Genomic DNA, 13630 nt, shown 5'->3' on the forward strand with positions numbered 1-13630 from the left:
CTCTGAATAGAAGAGTGCCCACTACGTAGCTCTGACTCCATTCCTAACAGCAATTTGTGCTATAAAATCATTTTTTGCTGTAGCCAGGGAGCTGTAATTATAGGTAGGAAGTAACTGGAAAACTTAAGATTCCTGCTCAGCAGAAGACAAAAACGTGACTACATGCCTAGTGCTTTCAAATGTTTCCTTGTCAGAAACAAATGTTTTGCTTCACGTTTGAAATTGCCTTTCTGTAGTGTTCATTAGCATTTGTTCAAACCTGGTTAGCATTCTCCATAATGCATCTGTATTGAGCTCCACATGCAGATTAAAGGTGTTCCTGGGTGCAGTGGAACTCAACTGTTCTCAATGCAGAGTGAAATCGCATTTACAATGAAAGAGAAAAAGCCTGAACTTTACATATTTAGGTTGGATTTCTGTAATAGAAATATTTCATTATTATCTTGATTACAGTCCTAAGTTGATGCAGGATGTGTGTGCACAAATACAATACCACTCCTGTTAAGTTCCAAAAAGGTTTTTAAATTTCAGCATGTAGAGCTGTGTTTTGGGGGGAGGAGGCAGTGTAAGGATCACTACCCCTGTTTTACTGGCAGAGAGGCTGAATCACAGACAGGTGGGTTGGATTCCCTGAGAATCTCTCACACAGCCTAAAAGACACCCTAGATCTCCAAGCCCTTCCTTAGAAAAGTGTTCAACTGCAAAGAGTGTCCGAACAAAACTATAAAGCAGAAAATAGGGATTTAGACTCGCTGATGGGATTTCAGGGTGAAAAGCATGCTTCTTGTGCAGAACCTCCCCGTCTTTTGGTGACAGTGACAGTACGTCAGCCTCTTCGGGCATGCTGTCGCCATGGTGGGGAAATTCCCACCATGCACGTGTCTCAAATTTCCCATTCCCCGGTGTGGCAGGGGCTGCAGCGGCCACGGGAGGTGGAAGAGGAGCTTTATAACAGCAGCTAAACAGTACAGGGTGCTGGGGCTGAGGAGGGAAGTACTAGCGAGGAGAAAGACTATAGCAGCCTTGTGCCTGGCCCACAACTAGGAGGGAAACCATGTCCCGTACAGTGTATCTATATGGACAGGCATACACAGATTTGTTCTGCTTGCACTCCCAAGCTGGTGAGTTATGAGCCGGCTCCAGTCCAGGCGATATTAACTTTGTGCTGTCCTTCATTCAATACTACCCGAATGCAGCATTGCAAAGAAGCCATGGCAACTGCATCTGTCCATATAGATATACTCCCCCGAGCCTACCCTGAAGGCCCCTGAAGGTGCGAGCAATCTTTCCTCCAAACTGAGCAGTCTTTGCCTTACCAGACTTTCGGGTGGGAGGGTGGCAAGGGGGATGTCAGTCGATAGGTATGTAAGCCATAGAGCTTCCTGTTGTTTTGTGCTTCCTATAGCAGAAACAGTATGCACCTTACTTGTCCAGATTACCTCTACCTTCCTTGTTCCTCCCAGAAATCACCTGCTAAGAAGCTAACTAATGCACTTAGCAAGTCTTTAAGCTGTGCTTCCAGCCGTGAACCTTTGCACCCAATGTTCCCTGACCAGCCTGAAAAACCTCTAAACCTGGCTCATATTGTGTAAGTATCTGTGTGCTGTAGAGAAAGTAAGCTTTGTTGTAGGAGTTGCTTACACCGAGTGTAGATACTATAGCTCTGAACAAAACAGGAGGCAGCTGTGGCATATCAGGCTCAATGCATCACAAGGGCAAATTTGCTGATGGGGTATTTAGTATAAAAATGTTCTTCTGGTGTGACTTCACTTGAAAAGTCAGTGGGATATATGCATATAACCGAATACTGGGACACAATGTTGGTATGTCCCCATTCTCCTCAAACAGTATCCATGCAATTTCATAGAGTTTCAGCACTTTGGGATGTATTCATGCTGAGAACATTAGTTTCATCATCTAGAGACTCTCAACTTCAGTGTGTCACAGATATGTCTTGACACAAGGCATCAGAGAAAAGTGAAGTCTGACCGGTTTTGTTGAAATCAGTGTCAGTTCTTGCTGACTTTAGTGGAGCTGTGGCTTCACCCAGCCCTGAAGAGTTATATGAGTTTGCATAAGAAGTGTGTCTTTAATTGCCAAGTCACTTGAAGAGAGTCTATTATCTTTACATTTTGATATTTTGGGAAAGCAAAATCATTTTTTGGCATAGTAGTTTCTGTCACTACTTCTCTGCAGGAGTCAAAAAAATCAAAGCAGAGAGAAAATGTATTTGTGCAGGGTGGGGAAATTATCACTTTGGATTTTTTTTTTCTAAAGCATGTCCATGGGCCATAGTGGCAGTTGCTCAGATTTTCTCATTTATCAGTTTGTTTTACCTTTGCTTCCTGGGTCCTTAAAAAAAGTTAAATTTTCCATAGAATTCAGGAAAAATCAAGACATTGGTTGGAAGAAAGTTACAAAGTAATTAACTTGGAAAAATTATTCCAAAAATACTGTCTTTAAAGTATTTCTCTTATTCTGATATATTTCTTAAGAAAATATCTTTCTTAACCTCTTCCCAGGGGCCCTGACTGAAGCATTTCAGGCAGCAGCCATTAAAATTGTATTTGCATGCTGCATATCTGTGTTACTGGCTGCTGGAACTATTCCGGTCTGTAATTATTATACATATTTACTTTTGTCAGTACTGAATGTTTGTATGTAGCATCTTTAAGGGCAAGTGCACACCGGCCGTTGTGGGCTGTGCAACACCTGGAAAGTTCACCTAACCTACCTGACATTTTAAGGATAAATCATGCTGATGGTCCTCCTCGTGTGGTTATAGCAGAACTTTTTCAAGGCATAAAAGAGTGCTCTGCTCTTCAGACACAAGGTGCCTCTGACAGATACGTAGTGCCAAATCCCTGTTACACTCGACTGTCAGTTAAAACCCCTGCACCTCTTTGTGGAGGTGTAATGGGAGGATGTCGTTCTTTGGAAGAAATCATCCGGAGTTGGATCTGCTGAGCTACCCTACTGCTGTGCGTGGTATAAAAGCCTGGCTCTGCTGGCACGTCAGTGATAACTTCACAGGGCAGGTTTTGGCCATCCTTAAGAGAAATGGAAAGAGACAGGGAGCATGAAACTGAAAGAGAAGCCTCTGTTCCCTGTTGGCTGGAGGCCCTCGAAGGCCTGGGGGTATGTCAGAAAATAACGGGGAGTGAAAACTGGGCTATTGTGAATGGATTAAATGCATTTAGGCAAGGCAAGGGGAAGGTACCATAATTGAGTAGGATCTGCTCCAAATCTTTGCTGTGAAATTAACACCTTCCCTTCTTCCTAACTATACAGACATAATTTAGTATGATTGGATGTGAGAACAAACCACCATCTATTTTGTTTTATGATAAGAGTTTCTCTTTATTCATAGATTGAAGGCAATATAACTTGGCACTATATATTGGCTATAATGATACATGAGTGAAAAACCTGTAAGTTGTGGAGGTAGCATGATCTACAGCATAATTCACATAAATTAACTGAGGGGAGAGATATGCTACAGTACCTCATTGAGAATATCTTCTCGCTGATGTGATTTTTATTTTTAAACATAATGGAAGTTGAGAGAAACAGCTCTGGGCAGGAATCCAGGCAAAAAGGGGTTTATATGTGCATTAAATGGAAGAATTTTGGCAACAAACAGTATCCTTTTCTTAGCTTCTAGCTTAAATGGGGACAAGTACTCTCTGCATTACTATACAGCCTTTCCTTTTCATCGTTCTTCCACCTTTGAGTGGTACCAGACAGAAAGGCTGCACGGGTTTTTTTGTTTTACTGGTGCCACACAAAATTTTCAATTAAGCAAGAAACACATCTAAGGCTCATCTGGAGAAGTGTTTATCAAGGTGTCATTAACCTGATGGAGGAACTCCCCCCACCGATGGAGGGGTCATTTTTCCTTTCTATACATAAGATTGACAACAAAAAATAAACACCAGACTGCAGAGATGACAAATGGCATGGCCGGTGCATCATGGAGGTATTTTCAAATGCATTCTGCACTGGCCTGACTTTGTTTCCATCTAAGCCTGTGAGAGAATTACTTTTCACATCAGTGTGAAGAGGTTAGACCAGCATGGAGCACTTTGGAAAATTCCTCTTATTGAACTTGGTTTATTTCTGTGGGTATGTGTTATGCCATAACATGCATTTATTACATAGCATATTTGAACAGTATTGTGTTTTCTGCCTCCTTGAGGAAAGTTGGTTATCCTCAGCTCACTTGTATCAGAAAGGTGAATCACTCACTTCCAGAAGTTTAGAAATAACCTCAGAAAGATATACATTTATAGTCAATAGCTGAGTTTTCCTTTGCTTTACCATAAAGTCTGCTGTTCCTGTCTTATCACATTACACAATTGTATATGTATGTTGGAACATCCATTTGATATTCAAGCTGAACCTGAGGAGTGTGACAGTGGGCATCAGCCTTTAAGGAACTTGCCTTGGGAGAGCTCAGATTAGTTTAATATGGTTTTCTTCATGTAAGAATTGACAAACTAATGCTAATCACAAAACCTTAGCCACGCCTTGGAGTTTATAGACATTTGTACACAAGAGTAACTCTGCATTTGTAAACAGATCAATGACCTTTTTATGCGTAGAGGCTCTCATGCTTTTTGCAGAATCAGGGTCGTAAGAATGGAGTATGTCCAATGCACTACTTAGACCACGTACATATTAAACTGTCAGTTTAATTAATGATCTCTTTTCCATTTCATTTTGGCTGCAAAAGAGATACTTGGTGAGTATTTTTCTTCTTTAGTACACTTATTGGAGGAAAAAGCTTGGAAAAAATGCGATAATCTCATTATTACCAATCCTTAACTTTTTATCAGATTCCAGAGACAAATAAATAATTGTCTTTGAATACAGAGGCAGTGAAAGGGAAGAGCTCTTTTGGGGGTTAGAAATGTTTGCTTCCACCCCTATTTTGAGATAAAGCTTAGAGAAGACATTCACCTGAAGTGTGTATGTGATGATCTGCTGAAATCCATGGGCGCCACGTACCCACTTCCTACTCAGTCAGCAGAGGGGGACTGGGTGCAAGGCAAAGCAGAGCCCAAACCCTGCCAAGGGAGCACTCCCCCTGCCTCCTTCTCTGGGACAGTGCTGAGAACCAGCCTCTTCTCCCTTCTCCTCTGCTGTTTAGGACTCCACAGCTCAGGGTTGGGCCCATCTTTCACAAACCCCAGCCTGTGCCCGATTAGTTTTTGAATGTGTTCACCAGCCAGTGATTGCATTGAGAAAAGGAAAAATGCAGTAGTCGCTTGTAGTTGGTATGAACTATTTCTCCTACATCGATTACCAGTTTACAGTTCCCAGGCAACAAAATACTGGTTGCTTATCCATTAAAGAAAATTAGTTTCTAAGTATTCTCTCCAAGTTTATTTTCAAATCTCTGTATTTCAAGACCCATACCACAATGACCTTTCCAGTGGATTGGCTCTGATCATGGCCTCATCCAAGTTCTTCCTAGCAATGATGAAGGAGTCCATGAAAAATAATATCAAACACTTCTCCATAAGTACATGGAGCACAAAGTGCTACTTCTCAAATTCGTGACTGACCAGAACTGGAGTTTTTCATGTGGACCTGCAGATGCAGGGTTAGGCTAAAACTATATTTTCATATAAATAAATAACATGCCAAATCCTACATCTTTCTATTCCCACTTTGAAACTTCTTACAATCAGCGTGGTATTGTCATGCTGAGAAATCCATTTGGACTCGTCAAAGACCACATTTATGATTGTTTTCTAACAGTTACAAAATAAGAAAGAAAGCATATAGTAGTAGTTCACTTCTGTGCAGAACTGGCTTTCTTCATTTCTTACAAATAGTTTGGATGACGGTTGTCTTGCACAATTGGAGCCCAGTGAATATTTTGCAGATGGCTACTATATTTTGACTTGTATATCTGCAGAATTCAAAAAGCAAGACAGATCTTTCACAGAGCTTAAAGGGAATATTAACCAACTTGAAATCTAGGCAATTTGAAGTCTGAATTATATATGGCTTCAGGTTCTGCTCATATCTGATTGAAAACCCTGTGATTTTAATAACGTATTTTTCAGTTTTTCCAGAGTGTGTATATCTTTTGCCCAATGTTGTGTTAAGAAGTCCATTAAGAAGGGGAAATTTCTCTTTAATGGATACAGAAGGAAAAATTATGGACAAAATCTTTTTAAGAGTAGACAATAAAAGAAAGCAGAGGAAATATACCTTCTCATTTCATTTTTAGTAAGAGCAGGACATAAAGAATGTAATAATAAACCCATCATTATTAATGGGTCCTCTTAAACTAGATAGTTATTTTAAATTTTGATTTGGGGGGTTGATATACCAGTTGAAAAGCTTTGCAGTTAAACCAGTTTCGTTCTACATGTGTTTTATGGGATACCGAGGGCTATGGGTTCACTGTGGTCACTATGTGGATATGGTAGCATGGAGCTTAGCGCCAGGGATAACCTCATGAAAAGATGTGTAATTTATTGGCACTTACCCCCTGCAGACCTCCCTGCTGCCACAGCGAGCCTGCTACCGGTGCTCAGCCTAGCTGGTTGAAAGCAGTGACTGCACCCGGGACTACAAGCTCTGGAAAGGAAAAATGGCATAGTGGCTTTTTTGCCCAAGCAGGGGAAAAAATCAAGCAAGTTGCTTAAAACTCACCTCAGAACACACAAAATCATTGTTTCCTTCCCAGCCTAAGTAACAGTGTGTTTTTATCAACTTCTGCTTAAAAACACAGCATCTTTAATTTGGAATTACGGCTACCTAAAGCAGAAGATGCCAGTAGTAAACAAGAAGCTCATTCAATTCTCTGTTGCTGATGGAGGGGTTTTTTGTGCAAAATTAATGCAACTGGATATTTTGCCTTCTTCTAGGCCCCCCCGACCTGTAACCAGCATGAACGACACACTCTTCTCCCACTCTGTTCCCTCAGGAAGTCCTTTTGCAAACAGAAGGTGAGTTCTTATCCTTATTTATGTTAAACCATAATATGGCAGTGGTGGAGGTTTCAATTTTCAATTCCCTCCCAGAAGAAAACTAAACCAAAAAACGACCCGCAAAATAAAATTAACAGACACGAGCAGAGAAATGCCTTGGTTATTTTGGACCGATACCCAGATATCTGGATGGAGAGCTGCAATTAGGGCACCCCAAGCTCCTCACAGCAGAGCACAGAACTTCAGTTCTCATTTGAACCATTACGTCCCGCTAAAATGTGCTCACATGCAACCTAGGCACCCTCCCATAGGGGCTGAAAATGGGCTGTCGGTGAGAAGCCATTTTATAGCAGCACTGTGGGAATAGGAACTGGGACATGCCATTGCCTACTGGGAATGCCTGCATCGTACTGCAAGATACGATATGAACACAGAGAAAATGTGTTCATACTTGCAAGATATAGCAAGACATCCTTACTCCTGTTAAACCATTCAGATTTTCATTAAAGGCTACAAGAGAGAAGGAGTAGTCTTGGAATGTAGTGACCCTTCAGCGAGCAAACCAGAGAAGAGTCGTCAGAAACAGTAATCCCAAAGAGAAGGTGCTTGCAGCTGACTATGTACATTTCGGCTCAGTATTTTGGCTCATACAGCCAAAATATGTCTGTAGTGTTTGCTAGCTGTTTCAGCCAATCTATGTAAGCCTACCAATGCACATAGAGGAGAAGGTGGCAGAAAAATAACTTCCTGCTGTATTCGGAAGATGAGCGATATGTCTTCCTTCGGTGCATTTTATTGCTTGGTTTCTGCTGTATGTATCAGTGCTTCAGCGTTCCCAAATAACCAAACACAATCTCTGGGTATGCATGGCTACATATTTTAACACTAAAACCAAACCTGCAGTGTACCACACTGCAATGTCAGAGTAAAGGTGGTTTACTACTACTTTGATTTATGAACTTTGTTACCAGGAGCTATAAACTGTAAACTCTCAGTGTTATCTTGGTGCAAGTAGCTGCTGGGTGTGACTGAGATGCTTTTTGAAAGCCAGTCCCAAAGCAGCCCCCAAGACCAGATCTGCTGCCTATACAGACAGTGCGACTGCAAATGCAAATTCATTTCTCTCGTTGGAATATATGGGATTTTATGTGCAAGGCAGGATAATCTATTTGTGGCCTCTACAGGACAGGTCATTAAGAGCAATTACAAGTGTAGCTGTTGCTTCTGTTTATCCCCAAGAAGGCCCTGTGCTCTTTCAACAAATGTATGCTTTGCCGTTTAGGCCAGGGGCCTGCAGTAATAATCACAGCACTATCTAGTGTGCTGCTTGTTTTTCTTTACATGTGAAAAATTCCTGATTATTTTACTTTTGTGTTCTTTAGTAATTCAACTGTCTGTCTTTAACTGGCAGGATTAAACGTACATGATTCCTGAGCCATTAGAATTCCTTTTTTCCTAGAGGAAGCACTCCTTGATGGAGAATGCCCTGAAGGCAGGAGACAATAAACCCCCCCAACCATAGATAGCCAGACTTCTTTATAAATGGATAGTATGACAATCTTATACAGTAAAAAGTTCCATGATGCAGCAGTCAGTTCTGGCTTTTTTAGAGTTGACCGTACCCTGATATGTAAAACAATTACATTGCTTGTATATTAAAAGTTTTGTAACTTGTGTTTCATTGACCTAGCAGGATTTTAAGTGTTCGACAGCTTATTCTTATTATTTTTATTTTCATCTCTTATAAATTTAATTTGCATCTTTTTATTCGAAAGAAAAAGCACCCTACAAACTGTCAGGTCAGTATCCTTCCTAAATGGTTGCAAATTGCATTTATTGTAATGAACCCACTCTGAACACACAGCTCTCTGTGTATATTTTTGGGGGTATTAACAAGGTTTCGTTGTTTGAATCATTCAGGTTACTTGGGGGTATAAATGCAGCCAGTCCTGTGGCTGATGAGCATTCTCTTATAAAGCTGTATGTAAATCAGCTTCACAACAATTCACGGTCAGTATGAGAGCACTAACCCACTAATCGCCGTAGTTCTGTAGCTCATGCACTAAATCATTAGCGATTCTGCTAAACTACTAACGATATTCTTTAAGGAAGGCTCTGGTGGGCTAGAGGGTTTCTGTGGCTCTAATTAGTCTTTTGAATAGACTTCCTGCTGGCTGTGGGCTTTGCCAACTTCCCTTGCTTCTGCACAGCACTAATCTTTCATTTTACCCTTTCACGTAGGATTAATGTTAATGTATCTAGTGTAGTTGAAAACACTGGTTTTGAAAACTGAAAAAAGTACACCTTTATGGTTTCATTGTCAGTGTATGACTTGCGGTCGTGACCGAGGAACGAAAGAGGCTTGCATGAGAGCCTGGAAATGACTCCAGGTCTCATAGCCAGCCTCCTCTTCCACGGCTCTCGCTGCTGGTGGTTACTGTTCTGCAGTTAGCACCACTTGCCAATAACCTTCCCCAGACCCCTTTGCTTTGCTTTTCAAAATGGCCACAGAAAAGGCTGATCTAAATCCTACTGAAGCTAATAAAGACTTCCCATTTAAGCAGTGAGCGCTGGATTTGGGCCGATGCCTCTGGTTGCAGCACCCTGTTTCCAGCATTCCTTCTCATCTTAGTGACCCTAAAGAAAGAACCTATTTCATTCTGCATAAAAGAAATATGCATTTGGATAAGAACAGTTTCCCCTTTTTTTTTACTGTGGAGTGTAATGACCTTTCTTTTTTTCTTTTTTGATTAATCCATGAGCATTAGCTATAATTCAGTAAGAAAGTACTGAGACCAAGGTACTTTTCTGCTAAATGCCAAGTTCTTCGATCTGTATTAGACTAATAACAGCATCTTAATTCATTCTTTTAGGTTTTACTATTATTATTGCCCTGGGAAAATCAGGCCTCATTAGTGGAAGCTCATCCTCTCATACATCAGAGAAACAGACTTTGACAGCTCTGTTTGCAATTGTGCTGATTTTATATTAAATGCTCCGTGATTCATATTATAATAAAAATTGTACAAACTCAGGGTAAAATTTCTAGCTGAATGTAATCAACACTGAAAGCTCTGCTGGCTGTGTTTTCACTGCAGATAACTTATGGTTACTTTAATTTGTGTTGCAGTCTAGTCCGGAGGTTTCAGATAGCTTTAAAGAAAGTTTTTATGTAATTAGAATGTTTATTCAAAGGAGAATTGGCACAGACTGTCATTTGTAGCATGGTATTCATTTCAGCTAGCTGTGTTCACATAAGAACATAACCATTCGCAACCAGTTTCTCCCTGTGGCAGCAAATGCTGAATTCAGCACACTGACTCATTCTGCTGCTGGAAATGGATATGGTCTCATAAGTTCAGCACAATATCATCTTCATTTCTGGATTCATGGGTGAAAAAGGGAAATGAACTGGGAAGAAGAAGAATCTTATTAGAGGAAGGATCTTTGATAACTAGTAAATATAATGACAAATTGTAGGGAACAGCTGAAAGGAGATTGAACATTATATGTTATTTGCAGTTTAATTGCATCTGAAGCACTGATTTTGGGTGGGTACTCAATTATTCCAAAGCTCAAAGGAGGTCAGATTCAGGCTTTCCCTGAGATGCTTCTTAGTTTCTTCAAGCCACTTCAGAATCAAAGTCCGCTTAAAATTTCTCTGCTTGTTTTGCTTAGTTTAAGCCAACGAGTCCATAAGAGAGCTTTAATGAGGGAGGTTGGCGTAACAATTACAAGCACCTTTCTTCTAAATATATACAGTGTGAAAATTGATATCAACAATATGCTCTGTACAGCTCAAGGACAACTTTAAAGTACTTACATTAGAAAAGAAGAAACAAAAAATCTGTGATCTTCTCCCAAATACCACATCACAGTCATTTGCTGCAATGACAGCTACTATGTGATTAAAACCACAAGTCCTGTAATTTTTTATTGTAGCTAATATTCAGTTTTTAATCTCACAATTGTTTTTGTGATCTCCGATTACCTAGAGGGCAGCAGAACAAGGGAATATTGCTGCAGAGTAGGTAATGCCCTTGCAAACCCAATGAATTGGATATGTTATGTCAAAACAGGTAAATTGAGCATTACAAAAACTTCTGTCCAGTTAAGAGGAATAACTCTATACCCTGAATTAATGTTTTCTTCCTTATTTGGATTCTTTTGTTCCCCAGCTGCAGTCTGTCAGTGCTGCCTTAAAGTACATAGCTACCATAGTACTGGATACAATCTCTTTCTCTTTCTTAATAAATGTCTTCTTTAAGCTACCAAATTATAGGGCTAAGGTGGGATAAGAGGAAACAGAGCATTTTTTCTTGCATTTTTCTCAGCCCCCCCTCACAGCTAATACATTTAGTTCTTCTAAAGGAGTAATAAACTGGAATAAATGGAGCGATGCAGCACATTCTGCTGAACTTGAAATTACTTGGCAATTCTGTGGTAGATAGAAAGAATGCACTATACTATCAAATGCCCATAGCCAGGGAGAAACTGAGCCTTACTTAATGCTGAGTCAGAGTAGCTGGTCCCTTTTTTGAACTCCACATAAAAGCTAAAAAGAATTGGATATTCTACCTGGGCATAGCAAGAGATTAGGCCAAATTTCTGTATAACAGCTAACTTTGGAGCAAAACATACTGGTTGCTGCTGTTGTCCATGTTTCTATCTCTAAGGAGTGTGGTAGACTTGAACTGCATCTTGCCTTCATATGTTGTTTTCAGAACAAGATGAGAATCCTCTTTATTTCATCAGCAATATTCTACGCGCTAAAGGAAAGGTTTTTATGTCTGATTGTTTAGTAGCCCGGCAGACACTAAAGAGAGTATAACATTTACACCAGTGTTGTTAGGTCTACATCTTTGTAGACATCTGCTCAGAGTTGGAGGTTTTGTCTCTTAATTTGGATGGGGAAGCATTCTTTGGCATCTTACAAAATGTTCCATTTTAACAGGAATATATCTTTAAAATATATGTTCCAGTTGGTAGGACCCAGAGAAACTCACTGTGGCCAAAACAATCTCTGAAGTATTAGCTGTATTGTGGGGAATATGTGGAGGATGTGGGAAGATGTGGAAGAACAAGAAGGACAAATGTCAGATCTTCCAAATGAAGGAAGGTTGAAGGCAGAAACAGGGACAAAGATTGAAGGGATTATACAAGAGACAGCCTAACCTTGGTATCCAAAGGCACTGAAATTATGAAAGAATTAGTAAGCACCTGGAGGATAATAAACCAGTGAGAAATAACTAGCATGGATTTGTCAAGAACAAATTATGTCAAACCAAACTAATTTATTTCATTGACAGGATAACTGGTCCAGTGGGTAAAAAAGAAGCAGCAGATATGATGCAGGTTGACCTTAAAAGGACTTTTGACATAGTCCCAGATGACACAGAAATACCCAAAGGAAATATGGACTAGGGGAAATTAGTATAAGAGCAATCAGTAATTACATTTTCAAAAGTTTGCTGTCATTCTAGGAGGAGGACGACGTATCGGCTGGGATTCTTGAAGGTGCACTATGCACTGTTTCTTGTAATGACCTAGTGGGAGCAATAGAGTGAGCGTATGCAATTTGTAGATGGTACAAAGGTTGAAATAGTTGTGGGAAGGAGTGCTTGGAGAGCAGTTTCTAAATTAAAAAATGAGTTCAATTGCAATGGTAGTAATTGATGTCCAAATGATCTGAAATCAGTTAGAGGAAACTCAGTAATTATAAGTGAAAAGTGCTGTAGCAAGGAAGCAAATAATCAAATAAAAGATGGAGCATAATTGGATGGACAGAAATATTTTAGCAGAGGACCTAGCAGTTGCAGTGAACCACAAACTAATTGAAGTCAGCAATACGATTGTTAGATTGCATCTGACCCTGGGACATCATGTGGAAAGCCATTAAAACTCATTTCCTGGAGGAGGAGACATCTGCCTGGAGGTTTGCACCCAGTGTAGGGCAACAGCACGGGGACAAATATGCTAACCAGCATGACAGAGTCCAGAGGAGACACCCAAACATCAGAAAAGCTTAGAAAGCATAACTCATAAGAAGAGGTTGGAAGATATGTTTGCTTAATCAACTAAGGAGGAAATGGACGTTGATAGACATGATATCAATTGCTCAATGAGTAACATTTGCTTGCCTGTCCCACCACCCTAACTGTGTTGCTTCTGGAGCATAGGAGAGGAGAACTTATGGTTGGTAGAGGGAGCATCACACTGCACTGGGAGAAAGCAAAGCACAAAATCTGCCCTGGGGTCTTGGGTCTCCCATTGTGGCAATATATTTATCTTTACTTTAAGAACCAAAAGCTGCATTTTTGGCTGAAATGGCACACCCTGTATCCCTTGAATGCATTTTCCTTCGGTAACTGGGCAGAAAACATGGGTGGAAAGCATATCCTTCTAGATGGCATGGAGCATGTTTATCTGCGTGGATATCACTTCAGTGGAAGCGCAACACACATAAGTAGCCTGTCGATGGGCATAGAACTGTGAAGCATGCATTTTTTCTTGCTGTGCAGTACAGCATTTCATTCAGCTATCTTCCAGATTTATTATTGGGTTCTTAGCACACCCTTCAGTACCATCCTTTTCAGAACCCTGCTGCCAACCTTGACCTGCGAAAAGGAGGGGAATGGCACACACCTCATCTTACTGAATTTCTTCTTTGTCCTAATATT

At 40.4% G+C, this 13630-nt stretch overlaps 1 protein-coding gene across 25 annotated transcripts in view; it reads left to right on the forward strand.

Annotated features, from left to right (window-relative positions):
• The window catches only part of DTNA (dystrobrevin alpha), a 234206-nt gene that overhangs the window by 183191 nt on the left and 37385 nt on the right, over positions 1-13630 (forward strand). For 13 of the 25 annotated variants that reach the window (XM_075494578.1, XM_075494579.1, XM_075494583.1 and 10 more), the window contains 4 exons: positions 1464-1588; positions 6888-6968; positions 8726-8749; positions 8871-8960. In XM_075494578.1, coding sequence (XP_075350693.1) covers positions 1464-1588; positions 6888-6968; positions 8726-8749; positions 8871-8960 — 320 coding nt within the window. Of the gene's footprint in view, positions 1-1463; positions 1589-6887; positions 6969-8725; positions 8750-8870; positions 8961-9823; positions 10443-13630 lie in introns of those variants that run through there. The other 12 variants (XM_075494589.1, XM_075494597.1, XM_075494602.1 and 9 more) reach the window with 3 other exon arrangements.

This window comes from Mycteria americana, chromosome 2, assembly GCF_035582795.1.
Source record: "Mycteria americana isolate JAX WOST 10 ecotype Jacksonville Zoo and Gardens chromosome 2, USCA_MyAme_1.0, whole genome shotgun sequence".
Taxonomy (NCBI): Eukaryota; Metazoa; Chordata; class Aves; order Ciconiiformes; family Ciconiidae; genus Mycteria; species Mycteria americana.